The sequence below is a fragment of the Urocampus carinirostris genome, chromosome 6, assembly GCF_059441175.1.
Source record: "Urocampus carinirostris isolate Australia breed hairy pipefish chromosome 6, RoL_Ucar_1.0, whole genome shotgun sequence".
Lineage (NCBI taxonomy): Eukaryota > Metazoa > Chordata > Actinopteri > Syngnathiformes > Syngnathidae > Urocampus > Urocampus carinirostris.
Window position 1 is genome coordinate 2,368,925 of NC_142354.1, and position 24,492 is coordinate 2,393,416.

A 24,492-nucleotide genomic window follows, 5' to 3' on the forward strand; every position below is an offset into this window, starting at 1 on the left:
CAAAAAAATATCTTTTGTCTGTAATTATTTTTTTATAAATATGGAATGTGGTTAAATAGTCTCACAAAGCTAGATTTTATTAGTTATTGTTAGAGGTAGAAAATAAGTTCATGTAGTCTTGTCCTCGCAGCAATGAATAACATGTTACAAAGGATCATGTTCCTGTAGCGCAATCACTTGTCAAGGTGTTGAGTACTGTAACGCGTTATTAATAAAATTGTGATACTCTAATGTTGTAACCAGTGTTGAGCATGTTACTTTGAAAAAAAGGGACCAACAAAAAAATACAATAACAAAAGGAAATCAGAAAGGAAAGAATAAAAAAGGAGAACTTTGCATTTTTATAACACATTAACACTGAAAAACACAGGAAATATAAAATATTTATAAATCTAAAGGAAAAAAAAGGCTACAAAAAAGGAAAATACAAAAGGATGTAAGGTTTTTTTTAAACTCAACAGATTTTAAGTCAACAGCACAGAATCCCCTAAAAAAATGCATATTGACCTATCACCTGGGGAAAAAAGGGGTCAATATGGGACCAGTTATTGATTGGTGGGAAGCCTGCTCCCTTTCATCACTAATAGAGGTGTTTTGTTTGCAAACAACACGAGACGGGGTGCTGTCAAATATCGGGCTCACATTTTTGGCGACTCAGCCCTCATTCGCATTTTCTCTCTGCGCATTGATGAAAACTCTATTCGTAATCGATATCTAACTATATGCTAGTGGCTATTTTGAATGGTGACATGCTGTGAAAAGTCGTGATGTAAACAACTCTGAAAGCCGAAAACAGCGCCAGGTGTGCCAAGGGGGGCACGCAGTTGTTGACGTTCTGCAGTCAAAGTAACACACTGCTTTACAACATCAGGAACAGTAACGGCGGGAAAAGTAATTAGTAGTTAGATTATCTCATTACTGAAAAATTAACCGCATTACGTAACAGCGTTATTTCTAATGGCGTTATTCCCATCAGTCGTAACTACATGGTGCAATACAGCATTATTTTAGCAATTTATTCCATCCAGCTCCTGAATGAAAAATGTTCATGTCAGTAATTCGAAGGGCAATTGAAATATTTTTAACTACGATTTTCTAGTAATGCGCCATACACTGGTTTGAAGGGTATACTTCTAATTTAGACAGTTATTGGATACAGAGAGTAAACAGAAGCGGAAAAACGGGTTCAAAGACATTAAAAAAAATCATGTATTACCTGAGATACGTTGAAGAGTAATGTGGTGGCATAGTAGAAATTAGCGTTGGCACTGCCTGCGTAAATCCACAAGTGCCACAAAACCGGGAACAGAACCGAGCAAGTCAGCAGCACACAGGACACCAGGAACACATTGCGAAGGACTAAAACAGCCAAACATACACACTTGATTTTAGTCAGAACTACGGCGCATCGCAAACATATTTCCCTCCCCAAAAACCTTTTGACATGATGCCTTATATCTGGCTACAAACTTATGGATGAAAAACAAAATGTATTCTAAAAATCAACAACATGTGAGACACAATCCTGAAAAGAAACCAAATTTATTCAACCCATTATATTGGGCTTCAAACCAATCGATCTGTTTCTCCAATTCTGGGTACTGTCTATTATAAAACATTGAAAAGTAGGTGTAAAAATGTTGGCCCCCTTTTACTTAAACATTGTGCAACCTCCTTGTGCTGTGATAACAGCACAATACTTACTGGGTATGTCTCTTAAGTTTTGTACATCTTTAAAACAAAAACATTTTTTCATTCTTGTTTACAAAGCAGCTCAAGTTTCTTATTGTTTGATGGTGATGGTTTGTGCACAGCATTTTTCTGGTGTATCTACAAATGCTCTATAGGATTGAGGCCTGGACTCTGGCTTGGCCATTCGAATACCTTTATGTTGTTTGTTTTAAACCATTCTATTGTAGATTTTGCTTTATGGTTAAGGTCGTTGTCGCGTTGAAAGGTGAACAAGTGCCCCTTTTTCAGGTCTCTGACGCAGACTCAAAAAGATTTTTAGCCAAAACTTCCCCTGTATTTGGCTCCATCCATCTTCTCAACAACTCAAATGATTTTCCCAGTCCCTGAAGAAAAAAAAACCTTAGAGTATGATGCTGCCACCACCATGCTTGACAGTGGGGATGTTTTTTTTTTTGGGTGATGTGCACTGTTGCTCTTACGCCAAATGTAACGCTTTTCATTCAGCTCAAAAAGTTCAATTTTGGTCTCATCAACTTTGTTGAACATATTTGTGTCTCCCGTGTGGTTTTGTGAGCCTTTTTATAGTATTCCTTCAGAAAGGGCGTTTGTCTTGCACTCTCTTCCATAAAGGGAAAATTAATGCAGAGTATGACGAATAGGGTTCTTATGCACAGATTGTCCCACCTCAGCTGTATATGCCTGCAGGATGTGCAATGTAATCATGTGCCACTTGGTTGCTTCTCTGCTTAGTTTTCTCCTTGTTTGGGCCTATAATTTAGGGGGAAGGACAAGTTTGGGATGTTTGCAGTGGTTTTCTCTCCATTTATATATTACTGCTTTCAGAGTGCTCCCGAAAATGTGTAAACGTTGCAAATTCTTCTTGTGTCCGATTCCTGCTTTGAATTCTTCCATAACTTTATCCCAGACCTGCCTAGTGTCTTATTTGGTCTTGATAATAATAGTTTCCCATTCTATGGATCTCTGCGCCCGTCACAGATCAAGTGCATTTGAAGTGAGACTTAAAGTAGGGTGCAGGATATGAAAACTTAAGGCTGTAATCATGACGTTAAGCCAGGCGATGGCGGCAGAGTAACACAAGATTTGCCTGAATTTACATGCATTTTAGCTCAAATACATTTATGTTTCACTGACAAATAGAAATTTAAAAAAACTGCAGGGACAAGCATGACGTCTCTCTTCAGTACTTCCCCGGGCGCCCATTGACCGACGCTAACGTGGCCCCACAGAACATCTGTGGTAAAAGTAATACAAGCAGATGGGCAGAGAGGAAAATAAAGCATAAGAGGTCTTTGAACTCAGTTGGGCATTGTTAACACATACCAAGTAGAGAAAATATCTAACCTTTAACCTTATAAAGACACCTCAAACAACGCAACGCACCCCACCTTTAATGACACACTGGTGCACTCTGCCAAGGTTAGTCATTTATGTTGACATTGGATCAATGAGAAGTCATCAAAGGACCTTTTGGAGTTAGTTGGCTGAGCCAAAAGGAACAAGGGGTAAACAGTGTGGCAACACCTACTTATCAGTTTTCTCGTTGTAGATATCATATGTTGAAAAAAATTTGGTACCACTTCACAATTCTGTCTCTTATGTTGTTGATTCTTAGAAAATATTTTCAGTTTTTTTAGCTTGAAGCTTAAACTGTACCAAAATGACAATAACTACTTGGGGGAGAAATACTTTCTCCAGGCAATAAGTGACCTTGAGAACATCCCTGCTTCACTCACATCTGTTCAGGTGACTCCAGACGGGAAGGAAGGCCATGTAGAGAGAAATGTCTCCCACTGTGGGGTAGGATTTGAAAATGGAGATGATGGCCAACTGAATGAAGATCAGGAACACAGGATGCTCCCTGGAACACAAAAGCATGTTTACCACGGCTTGGTTATGGTATTTTTATACACTTTTTAAGCTACTTCGGGATTTTCATCATTCATTGTTCTATGCATTCTAATTGGCTGAACAGCTTCCCTGCCCCCCTTCTGCCTGTGTGTCAATAATGTTGCGGTCCAAGTTGTAAATGTACTTAAAACAGCTTGACAAACCAATATTGCATACGCGCAAATCTTTTTCAATTTCTGGGACCTAGAAGGCCGCAGGTTCAATTTCTGGTTCCTCCGGGTAAAATGTCGAAGTGTCCATGGACAAGACACTCTACCTATTTTTTTCCAATACTGAACTTTGACTTTGACTGTAAAATTTGCCAAAAACCTCGTACCCAAAGTGAATTGAATGCTGTTGTTGAACTGTTTGGAGAATCTGGACAGTGTTGCTCTCTTTTGAAAGACAACACTCTGAAGTTTTGTCAAATTGATCGCTGCAAGTGCAACTAACATTGATTAATCGAAGTTGGAACACAGAGATATAGACTGATTTTATTCTCGCCGGAATTTTATTTTGCAATAACATGCCTGCAGATGAGTGTAGCATGGTCATCTTAGCTGTAAACAGCTAGGACAATAGCATGAGGCCTTACCTGGTCCCAGGTCAATTTGGTCACAATCTGAAGAAATAAATATTAGTAGTTTACACAATTTTCTAAGGGTATGTCTAGGCGTTTCTGAAAGTGGCCATTTGGAGACTAAAAAAGGGACTCGTGACATCATAAAGACAGGCACGTATTTGCTTCTCAACAGTCTGACGGCCTTGTCACGAGTATTAAACCTTAGATGCATAAATGGAATAAAAAAGGACACCACGCGTTGTTTTGCAAAATCTTTATAAAAAAATAAAATTAAAATAAAAACTATTCGTATCATTGTTATATTTCAGGTATTCCTAATGAACATGTTCACGGCATGATACCATTAGCATTTTTCTTTTTTTACCCTTGCCACTCATGGAAGAGTGTATGAACTGGTTGGCCATGCATCAAAAGGTAAATACTCAATAAAAAAACAAAACTAGCACTTTTCTATTGAAATCGAAAATCGCATCGAAATTGCAATACTAGTCTGAAAAATCACAATTAGGTTTTTTTACCAAAATCGTGCAGCCTTAGTATTAACCTTCTGCGCAGTGGGCTGTGGGCGAGAGAGATGGGAGCACGCTGTGTGTGCAAGAATCGGCCCACCCCTACCGCTCACCCAATCAAATTGCTCTGGGTGCTTGGCTGGCGTTATCTGGTGTTTTCAGTTGGTTTCGTGGTTATTCATCATAAAGTGCCTCGACACAGGGCTTAGATTGTTTAATGAGCTTCCGTTTAAAGGATTCTTTAAAGACGTACGGATAAAACGGCGACAGAGAGAGGATACAGGCTACATTTGATCTCAGAGCCAGATATACTCTGAAAAAAGCCATATCCTGCTTGCGAACCAAAGGTTGCTTACCCCTAGGCTAAAGGAAGGGAAAGCATTTTACGCCACACTTTTGCTTTCCACTGATATGATGGCGACAAAAAAAAAAATCATCTTAAGTCAAGTGAATATTTCGAAACTTTCAGAATTAATCTTTTATTTTTGATACGGCCTGCCAAACAAAAATAGCAAAAATATAATGATGTATCGTCACACTAATAAATGGTAAATGGTCCATTTATATAGCACTTTTCAAGTCAATGAAGACCTCCCAAAGCGCTTTACAATGTGCTTCACACGTACCCATTCACACACACACTCACACACTATTAGCGGCCATGCAAGGCGCCGTCCTGCTTATTGGGGGCATTAATAACATAAGTTTATAACTTACTTTTTGGTCCAAATTGAGATTTTTGCTAAAATTAGAAAGCTGCTTTATCTGCCTAAGTGCCCAAATCAGTCAGCTAATCATATTTTAGATTACCAATCTATAGTGCAATATAGTAGCAACAATATTTTTTAAATTGTAATTTGGCAGGACAGAAGTTATTTGTAAAAAAACCCTCTATAAACTTCAGTACTGTACTTTTATTTTTTGTTTGAAATGCCCCTTTCACGCCACATTTTTGTTTTCCAATAACGTCCACATAAAGGCGACAAAATATCATCTGAAGTAAAGTGGATCATGTCCTGAACCAATATTGCAATATGTAAGAGAGATTATTTAAAAAAAAAATTACCATTGGAGTGTAGAGAAGTTATTTAACCTACCTAATCTGAATATAGGTACCGTGTTTTCAAGACTATAGGTCGCACCAGCCAAAAAATGTATAATCAAGAAGGAAAAAAAAACATGTATAAGTTGCAATCTGAGTATAAGTTGCATTTCTGGGGGATTTTTTTAAATAAAATTCAACGCCAAAAACAATCATGTCCTCTTGAAAGGCAATTTAAAGTAAAAATAAAATTGAAAACAGTATACCTATGTTACATGTACGAGTTTATCTTAGACAAGCTCATACATGTCAGTAACGACGTAAATAGTTATTCAGAAAACTAATTTTATGATATAATATATATATATATATATATATATATATATATATATATATATGTTACTGCGATTGGCTGGCAACCGGTTCATGGTGTCACTGCCACTGCCAGCTGCCAGATGATTGCTGGGATGGGCTCCAGCACCCACACGACCCTACTGAGGATAAGCGGTGCAGCTAACGAGATGAGATATATATATAAAATGTGTGTGTGTGTGTAAATATATAAAGAACATGCTTACCAAACCATAATTTCACTTCAAATCACTAAATCCAATGAAATATTTGTCCACTGTTTCATTTTTACAAACAACTCACTTGGGAGTTAGACAAAAAGCTACTTCCTCTTTCCGCTTTTACGTCGCATTCAAGGTTGAAATTATCAACACAAGACTTAGAGCCTCCTCTTGCAGTTTAAATAAATATAACATGTGACGTGATATACAGTACAGGTAATAGTCAAGTCATGTTTATTTGTATAGCCCTTAATTACAAGGAGTCTCAAAGGGCTGCACAGACCACAGACAACTGAAAACTACAGAGCATCCGGAAAGTATTCACAGCGCTTCACTTTTTCCACATTTTGTTATGTTACAGCCTCATTCCAAATTGTATTAATTGAATCTCTTATCTCAAAATTCTACACAAAATACTCCATTATGACAATGTGAAAAATGTTTTTGTTTTTTTACTTTTTTGAATTTATTAAAAATAGAAAACTAAGAAATCACATTTACATAAGTATTCACAGCCTTTGCTTAATACTTTGTTGGTCCACCTTCTGCAGCAAATACAGCCTTTTTGAATATGATCCCACAAGTTTAGCACACCTACCTTTAGGCAGTTTTGCCCATTCTTCTTTGCAATAAGTCTCAAGTTTAATCAGGTTGGATGGGATACGTTTGTGCACAGCCATTTTCAGATCTCTCCAGAGATGTTCGATTGGATTCAAGTCTGGACTCTGGCTGGGCCACTCCAGGACATTCACGGAGGGGTTCTGAAGCCAATCTTTTGAGATCTTGGCTGTGTGCTTTGGGTCGTTGTCCTGCTGAAAAATGAACCTTCGCCCCAGACTGAGGTCAAGAGCGCTATGGAGCAGGTTTTCATCCAGGATATCTCTATATATTGCTGCATTCATTTTTCCTTCTATCCTGACTAGTCTGCCAGTTCCTGCTGCTGAAAAACATCCCCACAGCATGATGCTGCGACCACCATGCTTCACTGTAGGGATGGTATTGGCCTGGTGATGAGCGGTGCCTGGTTTCCTCCCAACATGGCGCCTGGCATTCACACCAAAGAGTTCAATCTTTGTCTCATCAGACCAGATTATTTTGTTTCTCATGGTCTGAGAATCATTCAGGTGTTTTTTGGCAAATTCCAGATGAGCTTCCATGTTCCTTTTACTAAGGAGTGGCTTTCGTCTGGCCATTCTACCATACAGGCCTGATTGGTGGATTGTTGCAGAGATGGTTGTCCTTCTGGAAGGCTCTTGTCTCTCCACAGAGGAACACTGGAGCTCTGACAGAGTGACCATCGGGTTCTTGGTCACCTCCCTGACTAAGGCCCTTCTTCCCCGATCGCTCAGCTTAGAAGGCCGGCCAGCTCTAGGAAGAGTCCTGGTGGTTCCAAATGTCTTCCATTTACGAATAATGGAGGCCACTATGCTCATTGGGACCTTCAAAGCAGCAGAAATTTTTCTGTATCCTTCCCCAGATATTTGCCTCAAGACAATCCTGTCTCGCAGGTCTACAGACAGTTCTTTTGACTTCATGCTTGGTGTTCGTGCTCTGACATGCACACTCAACTGTGGGACCTTATATAGACAGGTGTGTGCCTTTCCAAATCATGTCCAATCAACTGAATTTACTGCAGGTGGACTCCAATTAAGCTGTAGAAAGATCGCAAGGATGATCAGTGGAAAAAAGATGCACCTGAGCTCAATTTTGAGCTTCATGGCAAAGGCTGTGAATACTTATGTAAATGTGATTTCTCATTTTTCTATTTTTGATAAATTCAAAAAAAGTAAAAAAAAAAACTTTTTCACATTGTCATAATGGAGTATTCTGTGTAGAATTTTGAGATAAGAGATTAAATTAATACAATTTGGAATTAGGCTGTAACATAACAAAATGTGGAAAAAAGTCAAGCGCTGTGAATACTTTCCGGATGCAATGTATAGAGTATCATTACACCATCCCCTGAACTAACACCTACATGAGGGCAATGAAAAACTCAGCGTGAGGAAAAATGAAGAAGGATGCCACGATTGGTTGAAACAGAACAAACATTCACTATGTGTCGGTAAATGAAGTACCGTATTTTTTGGACAATAGGGCGCACTGGATTATAAGCCGCACTTTAGAATGTTTTTATGGTAATAAAAAATCCCGATCAAAACAGTGTCTGGAAATTGAGATAGGAGTTCAACACAATTTTCACACCGGTTTTGCTGAAGTGATATAGAGTGCTTTTGCATTTCCAATTTTATGATATTTTTTAAAGTAAAAATATTCCAATCCATACATGAATTTTCCTGCGGGGATAAATAAAGTATCTATCTATCTATCTATCTATACGGTGCACTGTATTATAAGGCGCACTTTAAAATTGTTTTTTTAGGTGCGCCTTATATAGGTAAATTGTTTTCAAAATCAATTTTTCCTGATAAGCAACCAGCAGGAGGAATTGAAAAAGTTTGCTTGTAGACCAATCCATCCATCCATCCATTATTTTCTGCTTATCCGAGGTCAGGTCGCGGGGGCAGCAGCCTTAAAAGGGAAGGCCAGATCCTATCCCCAGCCACCTCCTCCAGCTTATCAGACGGGATCCAGAGGCGTTACCAAGCCAGCCGTGTCCTGGGTCGCCGTCGGGGCCTCCTGCCGGTGGGACATGCCTGGAACACCTCCCGAGGGAGAAGTCCAGGAGGCATCCTTATCAGATGCCCGAGCCACCTCAACTGATTCCTCTCAATGTGGAGGAGCAGTGGCTCTACACAGAGTCCCTCCCGGACAACTGAGCTTCGCACCTTATCTCTAAGGGAAAACTCAGACACCCTGCGGAGGAAACTCATTTCGGCCACTTGTATCCGGGATCGTGTTCTTTCGGTCATGACCCAAAGTTCATGACCATAGGTGAGGGTAGGAACGTAGATCGACCGGTAGATCGAGAGCTTTGCCTTTCGGCTCAGCTCCCTCTTCACCATGACGGACCGGTACAGGGTCCGAATGACGGCAGACGCTGCACCGACCCGTGTGTCGATCTCCCGTTCCATCCTACCCTCACTCGTGAACAAGACCCCAAAAATACTTGAACTCCTCCACTTGGGGCAAGATCTCACCCCCAACCTGGAGGGAGCCAGCCTTTTCCGACAGAGTACCATGGAGGACTTAGAAGTGCTGATCCTCATCCCGGCCGCTTCACACTCGGCTGTGAATCGCTCCAGCGAGAGCTGAAGATCACGGCCTGAGGAAGCCAACAGCACCACATCATCTGCAAAAAGCAGTGACGCAATGCTGAGGCCCCCAAACCGGACACAATCCCCACCAAGGCTGCGCCTTGAAATTCTGTTCATAAAATTTATGAACAGAATCGGTAACAAAGGGCAGCCCTGGCGGAGTCCAACCCTCACCGGGAACGAATCGGACTTACTTACAATGCGGACCAGACTCTGGCACCGGGCATACAGGGACCGCACAGCCCGGATAAGACTGTGCGGTACCCCATACTCCCGAAGCACCCCCCACAGGGGCTCCCGAGAAACACGGTCGAATTCCTTCTCCAAGTCCAGAAAACACATGTATGCTGTACAGGCAAACTCCCATGAACCCTCAACGACCCTGCATAGTGTGTAGAGCTGGTCCAGTGTTCCACGGCCAAGACGAAAACCACACTGTTCCTCCTGAATCAGAGATTCGACCTCCTGGCGGCCCCTCCTCTCCAGTACCCCTGAATAGACCTTACCAGGGAGGCTGAGAAGTGTGACTTTTAATTTTTAATTAACAAGTAAAACTAAAGAAGAATAAGAATATAACTAAAAATACTAGAAAACTAATCTAATTGAAATGCTAAAAAGACCTGAAAAAACATATTTAATATATAATAAAAAATAAGTAAATACATTAAAATAAAAATATAATATAAGAATAATCAAATAATGAAATAATAACATCGATGTCAAATAGATCAATAAATGAACTAATATGCAAAAATAAAAAAATAAATACCTTGGAAAAAAAATCAATAAATCATACACTAAATAAATAGATGAACCAGAATTATATATAAATAACGTATGAACATAATGAACAAAACAGACAAATACACAATAAATTATACAAAAATAAAGTACAAATTAAAAATACTATAGAATAAATAAAACATTAAAACAAATAAAAGATATCAGGTAACCTTTTTGGAACGAACCCCCGCAAAAAAATTAGATTACCTTACTTCTCAAATTCTAAGGATGACTTACTTGAGCTTGATGGACAGAGGGATGGTATAAATGAAGACGTTAATTTGGAAGACGCAGAGGAAGAAGAGGCGGAAGTGTTCAAACATCTCGGCAAAGAAGTACCAGAAAAGGCCGATGTTGGGCGTCTGGTCAGGAACAGAGAAGCTGAAGACAAATGCGTAATTATGTAAAACAACTAGAAATTTCTTGACTATATTTAAGTAGGTCATTTATTTTTGCACATTAATTAAATCAATTTTCTTTTTTTAAATGAATGACATTCTTTGCCACTAGGAGGCACTGAATAATACACACTGTCCCTTTAACGCATGTGTGCCCATCTTTTAAGAAAGCAGACCAGATTCAGTAAGATGAAAATGTGCGGGGCATTCTTTGAACAGTCTTTAATAAATTTACCCTCTGTGAAAGTTTTGCAGTGCTTGGCGATCAGATTTGCGGCCTCGAAGCTCTTTGTAGCGTTTTCATTCGTCTCGCAGGGTTTCGTGAAAAAGTGCTGCTGTGGCGTTTAAACAGCTTCCAGTTGCTTCACCTTTTCCCAGTGTTTGTTTCCAGTTAGCGCTTTTTCAGAGTGTTTTGTCTGACAGTGCCTCTTGATATTATATTCTTTGAAAACAACCACAGTCTCTTGGAAAATTAGGCAGATGCAGTTGTTTGGATTTCAGCGAAAAAATACTCAAATATTCACTTATCCTGCAAGCGGCAGCCCTCAAAGTCCCCTTTCTTTTTCTAATTCAGTCCCCATGTCGGAAATGGGGTGGGCTAAAATTCTCACAGTAAGCCAAAGGCAAGATTGCCTAAGACCTAGTGCCATCATTAGGTGAAATGGTGATTCTTTTTTGGTCCAAGTTAATTTTATACTGTGGTCAACGTTACCGGTGGTCCATTTATTATTAATTTTATAACAGAGGCCGCGGGCAGGAATAATTTGATCAAGGGCCATAACTAGCCTGCTTTACCTCATTCAGTGCTATATTGTTAAATACCTTTTCAGAAGCATTGTTCCTGAGTGCCGAAACGTAAACATAAATTTTTGTTTTTAATCTATTCTGAAGGCTATGTCGCATCTCTTCCGTTATAGAGTAGGGGTCGGCAACCTATGACATACATGCCACTGCTGGCACGCGTGTCATAGGTTAACCAGGGGTCAACCAGTGGCATTTCAGCACACGGCAGAAAAATAATGATTATTTTTTTAAAATGCGCATTTTTACCTGAAATTTAGACATTTTCAGTTGCGTGCCGTGTTGTTTAGGGACTTTACAGTAGCGCCCCTCGTCCTCTGCTCCGTGTGAGAGTGTTTCTGTGCGCAACCTTGCAGAGGAGAGATCCGTGTATTACCCCAGCCAAAGAAATGCCAGCGCGCAATAAATGAATGAATCATGACAGCTCCTCCAGCGAATAGATCTTGTTCTTTACAGCCAGCGTGGACAGATGACTGCGGCTTAGTGCAAAAAAATGACCGCGCTGCATTGTGTATCGAGAGCGTACAGACTGAGTAAGTGCCTTCGTGAACATCGGGACCAAGAATGGTGACGTTTAGAGCTCGTCAGCGATCGTCAAGATAACCGGAATCATGTCATCACTTCGCCGGAAACAGCAGGGGTTCGGATCTTGCAGTTTGTGCATCGTTTATGCATAAGTTCAGTGTTCTTGCAATAAAATATCATTTTGTAAGCAAAGTACCTTTATGTTATGGAAAGCATTCTTTAGATATTGTAGATATATATATATATATATATATATATATATATATATATATATATATATATATAAATAAAGGAACGCACTAAAGGGAAAGTTCTGCTTAAACTGTATCCTTTTATAAAAAGCCGTTTTTCTCAGAAGTTTTCTTGGAATCAAGTATTTTCAAGAAAGTTAGCACAAAGGTAAAAGTTAAAAGCATAGTTTTTTAAGTGTACTATGCCTATATAGCTACAGAGCGAGTCATAATGTCAAAAATTAAATTGCACAGGCACTTTCCATTTGAGAGAAACATCTGGCATTGAAAGAGTTAGGTGCAGCCATAGTTGATTATGAGTTAATTCATTACTGATCAATTGATTTATGTTTATATGAATTCTTAATATTTTTTATTTTTCGACCTTATTTTGTGTAGGCAATTTAAAAGGATGATATTTGAAAACAGTGGATTGTTTCTATCCGCAACTTTTTTGTGAAAAACCCAATTTAGCCAAACCTCACCCACACCCTAGGTACAGGTACATTGTATTAGAGACCTCTGCTTTAAGTTGAGTTGATGCGATGACAAGACACCACTGCAATTATGAAGACTTGAATCAAAGAAAAACTCTTTGGTTCATTCATCTCTGGTACTCTTGTCTAATTAACCTATGGCTAAGCCCCGCTGTCAAACGTGATGAACCAATCACAATGCGCGTAGCAAACCCAATAGACTCGAACATTGAGTTACCTCATCCATAGAAATGCATTGCAATTTGTCAGTTTTCATTAGTTTTTTTTTAAGAGATTTTAAACTTCTGATACATAAATTCTGAGAAGCTTGGCAATGGTATGTATTTTTTACCCTTCCCAAAGCCATATTTTAACCGAAATAAGTGTTTGCTTTGGATAAAGCCATGTGGTTGTCCACAGCAACAACTTGCCGTGGATAAAGTTAATAAGGATGTCATCTGTTCTAAGGTAAGTCAATATGGTATTTAAGGCAACATATTGTCATTTTGCTGGAGAGAAATATCAAATTATAACATTAACATTTCTAACGTATGGCTGCGTTAGCTTACGTTGGTTCTTGGCTGTGTTGTACACACGTCACTTTGTTTACTAGGAGTTCAGTGGCCTGTCATGTGCTAGTTTTTGTACTTTGCTAATCATACAAGTGAAAATACAAAACTCAATTCCAATGAAGTTGGGAAAGTGTGTTAATTGCAAATAAAAATTGATCCAAGTAAATTGCAAATTCTTTTCAACCCATATTTAAATGAATGCACAGCAAAGACAACATATTTATTGTCTTCACTCATAAACTTTATTGTTTTGGGAGAAAATCATCAACTCTGTAATTTGATGACAGCAACACGTGCCAAAATAGTTGGGACAGGTGTCAATAACTACTCAGAAAGTGGATGAATGGAAATCAACCAACTATTTGCAGGTGAACAGATGAATTAGGAACAGGTGAGAGTTGTTACTGGGTATAAAAAAGGGAGACCCGAACAAGCTAAGTCATTCACATGCAAGGATGGGGCGAGGTTCACCTCTTTGTGAACAACTGCGTGAGCAAATTGTTGAACAGTTTAAAAACAACATTCCTCAAAGTACAATTGCAAGGAATTTAGGGATATCATCATCTACAGTCCATAATATTGTGAAAAGGTTCAGGGAATCTGGAGAAATCACTGTGCGTAAACGGCATGGCCGTAAACCATTATTGAATGCCCGTGACCTCCGAGCCCTCAAGCGGCACTGCATTAAGAACCGACATCAATGTGTAAAGGACATCACCACATGGGCTCAGGAACACTTTGGAAAACCACTGTCAGTCAATACAGTTCGACGCTATATCCGTAAGTGTGGGTTAAAACTTTATGTTGCAAAGCGTAAGCCATTCATCAACAACATCCAGAAACGCCGCAGGGTTCTCTGGGCCCGAGCCCATCTAAAATGGACTGATACAAAGTGGAAAAGTGTTCTGTGGTCTGATGAGTCAGTTTTCCAAATTGTGTTTGGAAATTGTGGACGTCGTGTCCTCCGGTCCAAAGAAGAACAGAACCACCCAGACTGTTATGCACGCAAAGTGCAAAAGCCAGCATCTGTGATGGTATGGGGGTGCATGAGTGGCCAAGGAATGGGTAACCTGCACATCTGTGAAGGCACCATTAATGCAGAAAAGTACATTCAGGTTTTGGAACAAAGTATGTTGCCATCCAAACAGAATCTTTACCATGGGCGCCCTTGCTTCTTCCAGCAGGATAATGCCAAGCCACACACTGCACGTCTCACGACAGCGTGGCTTCGTAGTAAGAGGGTGCGGGTGCTTGACTGGCCTGCCTGCAGTCCTGACCTGTCTCCCATTGAAAATGTGTGGCGCATTATAAAGCGCAGAATAAGACAAAGGAGACCCCGGACTGTTGAACAGCTGAAGCTGTACATAAAGCAAGAATGGGAAAGGATTCCACTATCAACGATTCAACAACTAGTCTCCTCACTTCCTAAACGTTTATTGAGTGTTATTAAAAGGAAAGGTGATGTAACACAATGGTGAAGAAGCCCCTTTCCCAACTACTTTGGCACTTGTTGCAATTATAAAATTCTAAGTTTATCATTATTTGCTTATGGAAATAAAGTTTATGAGTTTGAACATGGATAATCTTGTCTTTGTGGTGTATTCATTTAAATATGGGTTAGAAAAGGTTTGCAAGTCATTCTATTCTAATTTTACTGACATTTTAAACTTTTTCCCAACTTCAATGGAATTGACTTTTGTAATACAGTTAGGCTAACAGGGAGCTTTAAGTGAGGTTTAGATTAATAAAAGCTAGTAGCAATAACAAAGCCTATTTTACAAGTCACGTCAAGTTAGGTTAATGAGTTGAAGGTAAATATCAATTCTTACCCTACAGTGCATGAACAATGCTGATCCTCTAGTTCAGGGGTGTCCACATTTTTGAAAAAGAGGGACAGATTTGACAAGCTGAAAATGTATTCCGCCTGGCATTCTTTCAACAGTCCTTAGTAAATTCACCCTCTGTGAAAAGTTTACAGTGCTCAGTGATCAGCGTCACAACCTCGTAGTTTGCCTTTGTAGCATTTTCATTTGACTCGCACGGGCTCATTAAGAAGCGCTGCTCTGCCGGTAAAGCAGCTTCCGGGTACTTTACCTTTTCACAAAAGTTATTTTTGGAATCAGCATGTTTCATCTGGCAGTGCCTCTTGATATTATATTCGTTGAAAACAGCCAGTCACTTGGCAAATTAGACGGAAGCATTTGTTTCAAATTTCGGTGAAAAAAATACACCAATCTCCACTTGTCCTTGAGTGGCGGCCCACACAGTCAACTTTCCTTTTTTATTCACAGACGCTATGTCGAAAATGGGGTAGGATAAAATTCTCAAAGCAAGCCAAGGGCATGGAGGCCAAAGTGCTACTGCTATCATCTGGTTAATTAGTGATCTTTTTTTTGTACAAATGTATTTTATAGTGCAGTCAACATTACTGGCAAGCCACATGTTCTTAATTTTATGACAGAGGCTGCGGGCCAGTAAAAATTTGATCATGAGCTGAAATTTGCCCCGGGGCTGGGCTTTGGACATGCCTCCTTTAGTTTGTTGTTTAAGATGCTGATGACATTATGACCTGTATATTTTTTTCCTGAGGCTAAAGCTTTTCATCAAACTTCTCAACAATTAAATCATTAACATATAATCTTCCAATGCATAGTTCAGGCCCATCAATTGACTTTGAGATAAAATGTGAGATTCCTGGACCCAAAAAGCATCAATTGCCTCCTCTGAAATGTCTTCTACTGCGACACTTGCCATAGCGCTCTTTAAAGAATGTTGAATGTTTGAGTGAGTAAAGGTTGCAGGGCTTAGCCATGTGTACACTCACATAAAGCCGTAGACAGATGGCAGGAAGTCCCATGATCCGAGCAAGAAGAAGGAGAGGCCAATCAATACGAAGAGGCTCCCCAGGTACATGAACCCATACTGGACCACGAACCACCAGAAACTCAGCCGACATGCGTTGACGGGGATGAACTGTCGCTGTGTATTAAATTTGTATTCTTCAGTGGGTGAAAACATTATCTATTGGTGTGAAAAATAGGGATGGGCGGATCGATCCAAATTTTGATATCATCGATACTAAGCAGGTGCTTGATTACAATTGTTCTAGGATCGATACTTTGCTACTTCACCAATACCCCTAAATCGCGTTCCTCTGCAAAGATAGCACACCCTCCTTTAATTCTTATCCAGTGCCCTCTGAGTCTACACCTGTGACTGACAGGCACAATTTTAGCCGCAAGCCCTTAAAAGAGCAGCAAGATCGATACGCCCACCCCTACTAGAAGGTAAAAATGACAGAGGTAGGTTACTGACTCTAGTGGTTCGCTACTTTAGCAACACCACAAGTTTACATAAACACATGAAAAAAGCTCACCCTACAGCGGTGGTTCTCAAATAGTGCCACATGTTACTGTTCCTGAACAAAAACCTGTTACTCTATTGTAAATATGGCAACAGACACAAAAGGGCTTCTTCCTTGAAGTACAAAGTACAAACTAATGTTATAATAAAAGTTAATAACTCAGCCTTCTTCTTTAGTATTCTTTTTATGCTCTCTTAATTACAAACACAAAAAACATGCATTATTGACGAAGTAATGTTATGATGAGAGCTAATATATCAGTCTCAACTTTTACGCCATCTCTTAATCACACATGCGATTTTCAACCTCAGCATATTATCAGCGGCTTGAGTCACAGGCATGTAAGGACTCAGTTGTTAACAGAGCTGCCGCTGTTTACTCCACCCCTGGTCACATATCCAATTAGAAGGCATTGGGTAGGTAGAGAAGAGGGGAGGAGTAGGAGCGAGGGAGAGAAAGGCTTGGCTGCATCTGAGCCTAAATAATTGGCCTGTCAAAAAAATAAAAATAACAATACCAGTCAAATTCACAAATATCGGTGCCGATAATTGGCCCGCCAGATATTCGTTTGACTTCTAATTCCAAGTATGGCGCACCCCTAGTGAACTTACCTGCATGAAGTAGAGCATTGCCCCGGCACACAGCGTGAGAGGATAGATGCTCTGGTAAGTGGCCAAGGCCAAGAAGATTGCGCTCAGCAACACGTTTCCTGTCCATAAACAAATGAACGACATTGGGCAATGTTACTTTACAAAAGTAATCAGTTCTAGTTACTCACTACTTTTTGCAAAAGGTAACTAAGTTAGCAAATGAATTATGTTAAAGTAAAAGTAATATGTTACCAGGGAAAGTAATGTTTTCTGTTACTTTAAAAATAAGTTGGTGAATGTCAAAAAATGTGAAGTATTCGGAATCAGTTGAATAGAGAACACGCACAAAAACGTCCGTAAAGAAAATTGCCGTAAACATGCACAAAAATGTATGTGGACATGCACGAAAATGTACGTAAACACACACGAAATTCTACGTAAACATGCACGAGAATGTATGTAAACATATAGAAAAATGTACGTAAACACATGGAAAAATGTACATAAACACATACAAAAACGTACGTAAACACACAAACCGTACATGCAAGAAACCGTAATAATGAAACACGCAATAATGTAACACACTGCTTTTGACTGTCAATCATGTTAACACCTTTGTAACGGCGGAAAAAATAGTTGAATTACCCATTACTGAAAAAAAAATAACATAAAGGCATTATTCCCAAAAATGCAAATGAGTGATACTTCTCGCTTAAGATCAGCGCACCAAACCAAAACCACCATCTCACCTTTCACCGTGGCCAGGATGAATAGGGATACCACTGCGTTGTTTAAGCCACACGTGGACTTGGCTACGCACGACAGCACAGTGAAGGGATTCAGAAGGTAGCTGAAGGTTTGGACGACAAGGGAAATGCAGTGTTTAAAACAATGCCTTTTTATTAGCTGCATTAAACATGTAGAAAAATAAACTACTGTTCAAATGTTTGGGGTCACCCATACAATTTCGTATTTTCCATGAAAATTCAAATGAGTTGTTTAACGTCTGTGTTCTTTTGCCCATATTAATCTCTTCCTTTTGTTGGCCAGTCTCAGATGTGGCTTTTCTGTGCCACTCTGCATAAAGGCCACCATGTGGGAGTCACCTTTCAGTGTAGATGTTTACACTAGTGTTTTGTGGGTACTATTTGAGGACCTGTAAGGCAGTTCTGCCGAGGCACACACTAGTGTGCCGTGAGACCTTGTCTAGTGTGCTGCAAGCAATTGACCAATTTTATCTTTGCAAGAAAAGAGCATGCCATTGTTCAGTAGCTTTGATTTCTTCCAGTCATAAACCGAGTCATATCAGTAGGTGGCAGCAGATTTCTATTTTTCTTTCCTTTTATAGATACTAATAATATGCTCATGAGGCAATACAGGGAGATATGTTTAATAACTTATTCAACTTGAAATAAAAATGATAAGTGGTGGCACGGCCGCTGAGTGGTTAGCGTGTCTGCGGCATAGTTCTGGGTTCATTGGATCAAATCCAGCTACCAGACTTCCTGTGCGGAGTTTGTATCTTACCCCCGTGCTTGCGTGAGTTTTTTCCAGGGACTGCGGTTTCCTCCCACATTCCAATAACATGGATGTGAGGTTAATTGGCCGGTCCAAATTGTCCCTAGGTGTGAATGAACGAGTGAGTTGTCTGTCCCTGTGTTCCCTACGACTGGCAGAAAACCACTTCGGGGTGTCCCCTTCCCACTGCACCCTCGCGATCCTACTGCGGATAAGCATTGCAGATAATGGATGGGATGGTGGAAAAATAATCCTCTAGTTTAAGTTTGAACTAGTGTAGTGTTTCTGTAGTGCAGTGACTAGCACCTTCGGCTAACACGTGAAAGGTCCCCGGTTCGAGACTGGGTGGAAAAATGTCAGCCTGGAGGGGGATGGGCACCACCTGTTTTTTTTTTTTGGTTATGATTTAAAAAAAATAAAAATCCAAAATGACAGCAAAATTATACACCAAAATGAATGATAACCTGTATTACCTCTTGTTCAATGGAAACCAGAAAACTAAAAAAAAAACCTATACTATCAATTTAAGCAATATGATCATTTAGGAAGAAAAAAAACAATATGAAACTAGTGTCAGGGATTATTTTTTCCATTTCTACACACTTGTCACCTTGCCACTTATCTTCCTACTCTAGTTTGAACCTGTTTGTGCTGTTATCTGAAAGGAGTAGTACACACCATTGTAGGAGATCTTCAGTTATTGGCAATTTCTCGCATGTAATAGCCTTAATTTCTTAGAACAAAAATGAAATGTCAAGTTTCACGTGAAGGTTTTCTTTTTTTGGCCATTCTGAAAGTAATGTGTCCCAACAGTGAACATACATTATTTATTTAGCTTCAATATAAAAGATTCTGTAGAGATGTACACCCAAGATGACTGTAAACTGTTTATCTGTGCCCTTAATATACTGGACCTAACAATACACATTAGTAGAGCAGCTTCGGCTATACATGCACCAACACGACGTGAGCACGCATCAAACATGGCGTCGAACCTACCAAAGTGCTATGGCAGATCTATAGGTTTTCATGAGAAGAGCCACATGAATCGTGAGCCATAGGTTCCCGACCCCTGCTCTTGATTTGCGACTAGTTTAAAGAAAGGTCAGTTTTGTAGATTCTCTAACCGGCTAGACTGTTTTCACGCAGATTGTGACGTTTAAGCATACTTCCCAGCAAGAGCATGTGGTTGCCTTTTACTTGCCCATCTTTTGACATTGGTTTTATGGACAATTTTAACCAGTTTTGGAATAGGCCGTCATTTTATAGACGGGACTGGATTTCAGACACATGCCTGGAAGGGATTCTTTTGACAGAAACCGCCATTCTCTGTGTAACTCTACAGACCTCCCTATATGTCCACCACTTTCATTAGTCAGTTTAGAGTTTCTATCAATTTTACATTCCACCCATAATACAATTTGAATAACTGGTGATTTTAATGAACATGTGGACAACACCTCAGACACAATGAGCGCTATGAATTCGCTGATTACTACAATTGCTGTCTGTTTTTCAATTGGACCCATCATTGTTTTGATTTATCGTCGTCTTCCGGTGATGTCACAGCTCTAGGGAATATGAAGTCAAACTGTCTACTTTGAGAATTAATTTCTCAAGATCCATAGCGCGTGGAATATTTTGAATATCAGTACCGACATTTTAATTTATTAAACAGGCCGATTTTTTATGTTCAAATGCAGCCAAAACTATCTTACCTCCCTCTGTTTCAGACGCTAACAACCCTGCACCTTCCGATTGGATAGGCGACCGAGGGCAGAGCCACTGATGCAGGAAAAATAATGATAAAGTGGAGTAAACGGCGGCAGCTCTGCTAACGTCTGAGTCTCAACATATCTGTGAATCAAGACCGCTGATAATATTGACATTTTAAAAAGACCGTGGTAGAAAAACTTGAGTGTGATTAAGAGATTGCGCAAAAATTGTACTTAACTTTTTTAGGTAGGCACGTTCAGGTGGAGACTGATATATTAGCTCTCATCAAAAGTTCGTCATTCAAGCGCATGTGTCTTTGGTTGAGAGAGAGCATAAAAAGCACGCTACAGTGGAAACCCTAGTGAGTTGCTGTTACCATAACATTAGTTCTTCTATAAGGCTCTAAAAGAAGAGTGCCCACACTTTTCAATTTGCCAGGTACTTTGAAACTTTGATGCACTTCTTGTTGTAAATTTAAGTCATGTTGGTTGTATTGACATATTCATTCATTGTAAAAAAATAATAAGGGAGCTATTTAAGTTTTTATGTACCCGACGCCTACCTTTGTATGAGTCGCAACCAGGCCTGAATGTATTTCCTGCATTGTGAGTTTTATTTTAAGTGAAAGATTAGTCATGTTAGTTGGGTTGATATTGTAATTAATATATTGTAAAATGTTTCAGAGAGCTATAAAAGTTGTATTTGAATTCATAAAAAATATTCTTTGTTTCATGTTTGCATTTTTCAAAAAGTCTTACTTCGATTTTGAAGGTATGAGTAAATTTTCGTTTTACCGGGTTTTGATACTCACAAGAGGGCCACCTTAAGTGGGATGTATTGCATCTCTTTGGGGCTTCGGACTAGCTCGTGACAGTCTGCAGGGTAGCGCTCAGCTTCCAGAGCAAATTTCTGCTTTCTGAACTGAAAACACAATCAGTACATGTGACTTGTTGTTTATTGTGGTTGCACATGGCCACGTTTGGATTACTCACCTCTTGTTTGTTGTAGTCCTGCACAGCATAGTAGAGTGCCACCGCGGAAATGACGTCTGCCAACTGAATAGAAGCCGGAAAAGCCTTTTAATTTCAACCGTCACACCTTGAAGAGGGTGCATATTAGTCCACAATTGATAGTTCCATGGTTTTTAGCCAACTTTCTAATGGTTGGGCTGGAACTAACGACGACAGCGCTTAGTAAAAGTATTGAATTGACCTTGATTATTTATAGTTATTTTAAAATTGAATGTTATTTATTGCTGATTGGATGGACTTTGATGATCTAATGAAATGGTTGTTTAAAAAATTTTATGATAACTTTTTTACTTCTACTCAAGTATTTTTAGATGACTACCTTTTACTTCCACTTGAGTCATATTATTCTGAAGTAATAGTACTTTTACTTGAGAAAATGTTTAGCTAGGATGTGTTGCTAGTACAGTAGGACCTCGGTTATCGCGGTTAATGGGGACCACAACCACCCGCGAAAAGTGAAAATCTGCGAAGTAGCGACGCCCCTTCAAAAATGCTTAAAAAAATAAAAAATTAAAAAATAAATTTAAAAATTTTATTATTTAATTTTACTATTATTATTTTTGAGACCTTCAAAGCTCTGAACCCGCGAACGTAGAACCACGAAGTAGCGACGCCCCTTCAAAAATGCTTAAGGAAAAAAAAAATATATATATATATAATAATAATAATAATTTTATTTTATTATTATTATTTTTTGTATATCATATATTTTTCAGATTTAATTTCCCCCTATGCTCTGGTCTGGAGCCTTCGCTCTGGAAATGCTAGTCTGCCAGTGATCCCAAGAGCAAAGAAGAGAACCGCAGGTTCGAGAGCGTTCTCCATCGGGCACAGGTGTTGTGGAATGCTCTGCCCCCTGAGATTCGATCTTCGACCAAAACATTTTTTAGGACTTTGCAGCAAAATGGAATAGCAACATATTCTTGTTTTATTCTATGCAACTACTAAGGGTTTAACTATGGCAGTTTTTCTCAGCTTTGGTCGTGACCCAAGAGTGGGTCGTGGGACCCGTTTTAAGTGGACCGTGGGCGTTTGTCTTTGTGCCAAGTCCCTGCAAATGTAAGTACACACCCTCCATTTCACACCACAGAACCGATAAAGTGGATTTACAGATGTTGAGTAAGGCCTAACACATATCTTAGTGAATTTATGATACATATATAGATTTTATTATTGTGAAGACAAAATCGTTGCAGTAAAGCGTTTTGGATTTCATTACAGGGAATATTACCTTAAGTCCTTTTGGTTTTGCTGATCATTTTTTTAAATGTGGATATACTCTACTCTCTCTGGTTTGAACTAAAGGTCGACTGATTATTGGGCGGGCAGCTTATCGTCACAGATATTTGCGAATTTGAAGGATATCTGTATTGGCCTTTGTATTTATTCGATGGGCCGGTAATTAAGGCTCAGGTGGAGCTGAACCTTTCTCTCTCTTGCTCCTACTCCTCCCCTCCCCTTTTCCTCTCTCCCCAACCTACAACTTCTGATTGGATAAGCGACCAGCGGGGAACCACTGAAGCAAAAACTTTCCAGACTCCACACACTGCAGACCGCAAACAGCGGCAGCTCTGCTAACTCCTAAGTCCTGACATGCCCGTGAATCAAGACCGCTGATAATATTGAGATTTTTAAAAGTCCATGGTCGAAAAACGTGTGAGTGATTGAGAGACTGCATAAAAAGTGAACATAACTTGTTTAAGGGAGGCACGTTCAGGTGGAGACTGATATAGCAGCTCTTATCATAACATTAGTTGGTAAATCAAACGCATGTGTTTGTGATTTTGAGACAGCATAAAACGCACGCTAAAGTGGAAACCCTAGTGATTACCCTACCATTAGTCCGTCAATCTGGCTCAAAAACAGTAGTGCCGAAACTTTTCAATTTAAGAGCTCCGTTGAAATTTCCAATGCTTTTTGCACTCTTTGTTTTAAGTTAATTTAAGGCATATTGGTTGTATTGACATTTTTATTCATTGTAAAAAAATCAGGGAGCTATCTAAGTTTTTATGTACCTTTATATGAGTTGCTGCTAAAACTAATTTTATTTTCTGCACTGTAAGTTTTTATTTGAATCTATAACAAATATTGTTGGTTTCTTTTTGAATTATCAAACATTTCTTACAAAAATGTTTTAGTATTATACAGCAAATTAATATTTGCTCCAAATATAATTATCAGCCTCCTCTTAATACTAATATTCGGTATCGGCCATAAAAAAATCCATATCGGTCAATCCCTAGTGTGAACTGAACAATTTGAGACGTAGAAATTTGTTCTTGATTTGAGTAGGATGGTAGGTACTGTAGTCAAACCTATCGAGTACCACTGAATTTGGGGATGTTTGATGCCACACTTTTTTAGAACGAATCTTAAGTATTCGTTCATACCAATATCACCTACTAATGCAAATAATATGTAAAATACTGTCCTCTGCAAAAAAATGACTTCGCAAAACACCTCATTGTCAGTGTAGGAAAAGGTAAACTATACATACCATAAATGTAATCTCTGCATAGTCCACCAGGAAGTGGAAGAGGTAGATAATAAGAGGGGTCTAACGAAAACACAAAAACATAATGAGAACAAGTTTAGAAACACCTTTATTGCTGTATTGAGATCCTCACCTCATGAAACAGATCTCCCGCATATGGCGACACTCCCAAGTCAAGTAGAGCCAAACCTTCCACCACTACAAACCAAGGAAAAGAGCTTTAAAGATTGCTTTAGGTCAGTGTTTCTCAACAGGTGGGTCAGGACCCAAAAGTGGGTCGTGGGGCTGTTCATGGTGGGTTGGCAAAAAATTGCTAAGAAAACAAAAATAATTGAAGGTCAATTACACTCCTCAACAGTAGAAGGAGATACTGGCCTGCAAATGTGAGTTAACACCCACTATTTTACACAAATATCTGGCTAGAAGGACCAATTGTTTAGTTTATAGTTTAGTAAACACTCAACATA

General features: G+C 39.3%; 1 protein-coding gene across 2 annotated transcripts in view; it reads right to left on the reverse strand.

Annotated features, from left to right (window-relative positions):
- pigu (phosphatidylinositol glycan anchor biosynthesis, class U) overlaps positions 1 to 24,492 on the reverse strand; it is a 34,992-nt gene that overhangs the window by 8,004 nt on the left and 2,496 nt on the right. For both annotated transcript variants that reach the window (XM_088337454.1, XM_088337453.1), the window contains exons 2-11: positions 24,159 to 24,223; positions 24,029 to 24,088; positions 21,493 to 21,555; positions 21,312 to 21,421; positions 18,016 to 18,116; positions 17,285 to 17,382; positions 16,134 to 16,288; positions 10,545 to 10,688; positions 3,447 to 3,571; positions 1,217 to 1,359 (exon numbers count right to left, since the gene is read on the reverse strand). In XM_088337454.1, the coding sequence (XP_088193580.1) occupies positions 1,217 to 1,359; positions 3,447 to 3,571; positions 10,545 to 10,688; positions 16,134 to 16,288; positions 17,285 to 17,382; positions 18,016 to 18,116; positions 21,312 to 21,421; positions 21,493 to 21,555; positions 24,029 to 24,031 (942 nt within the window). In that variant the 5' untranslated portion in view covers positions 24,032 to 24,088; positions 24,159 to 24,223. The remainder of the gene's footprint in view (positions 1 to 1,216; positions 1,360 to 3,446; positions 3,572 to 10,544; positions 10,689 to 16,133; positions 16,289 to 17,284; positions 17,383 to 18,015; positions 18,117 to 21,311; positions 21,422 to 21,492; positions 21,556 to 24,028; positions 24,089 to 24,158; positions 24,224 to 24,492) is intronic.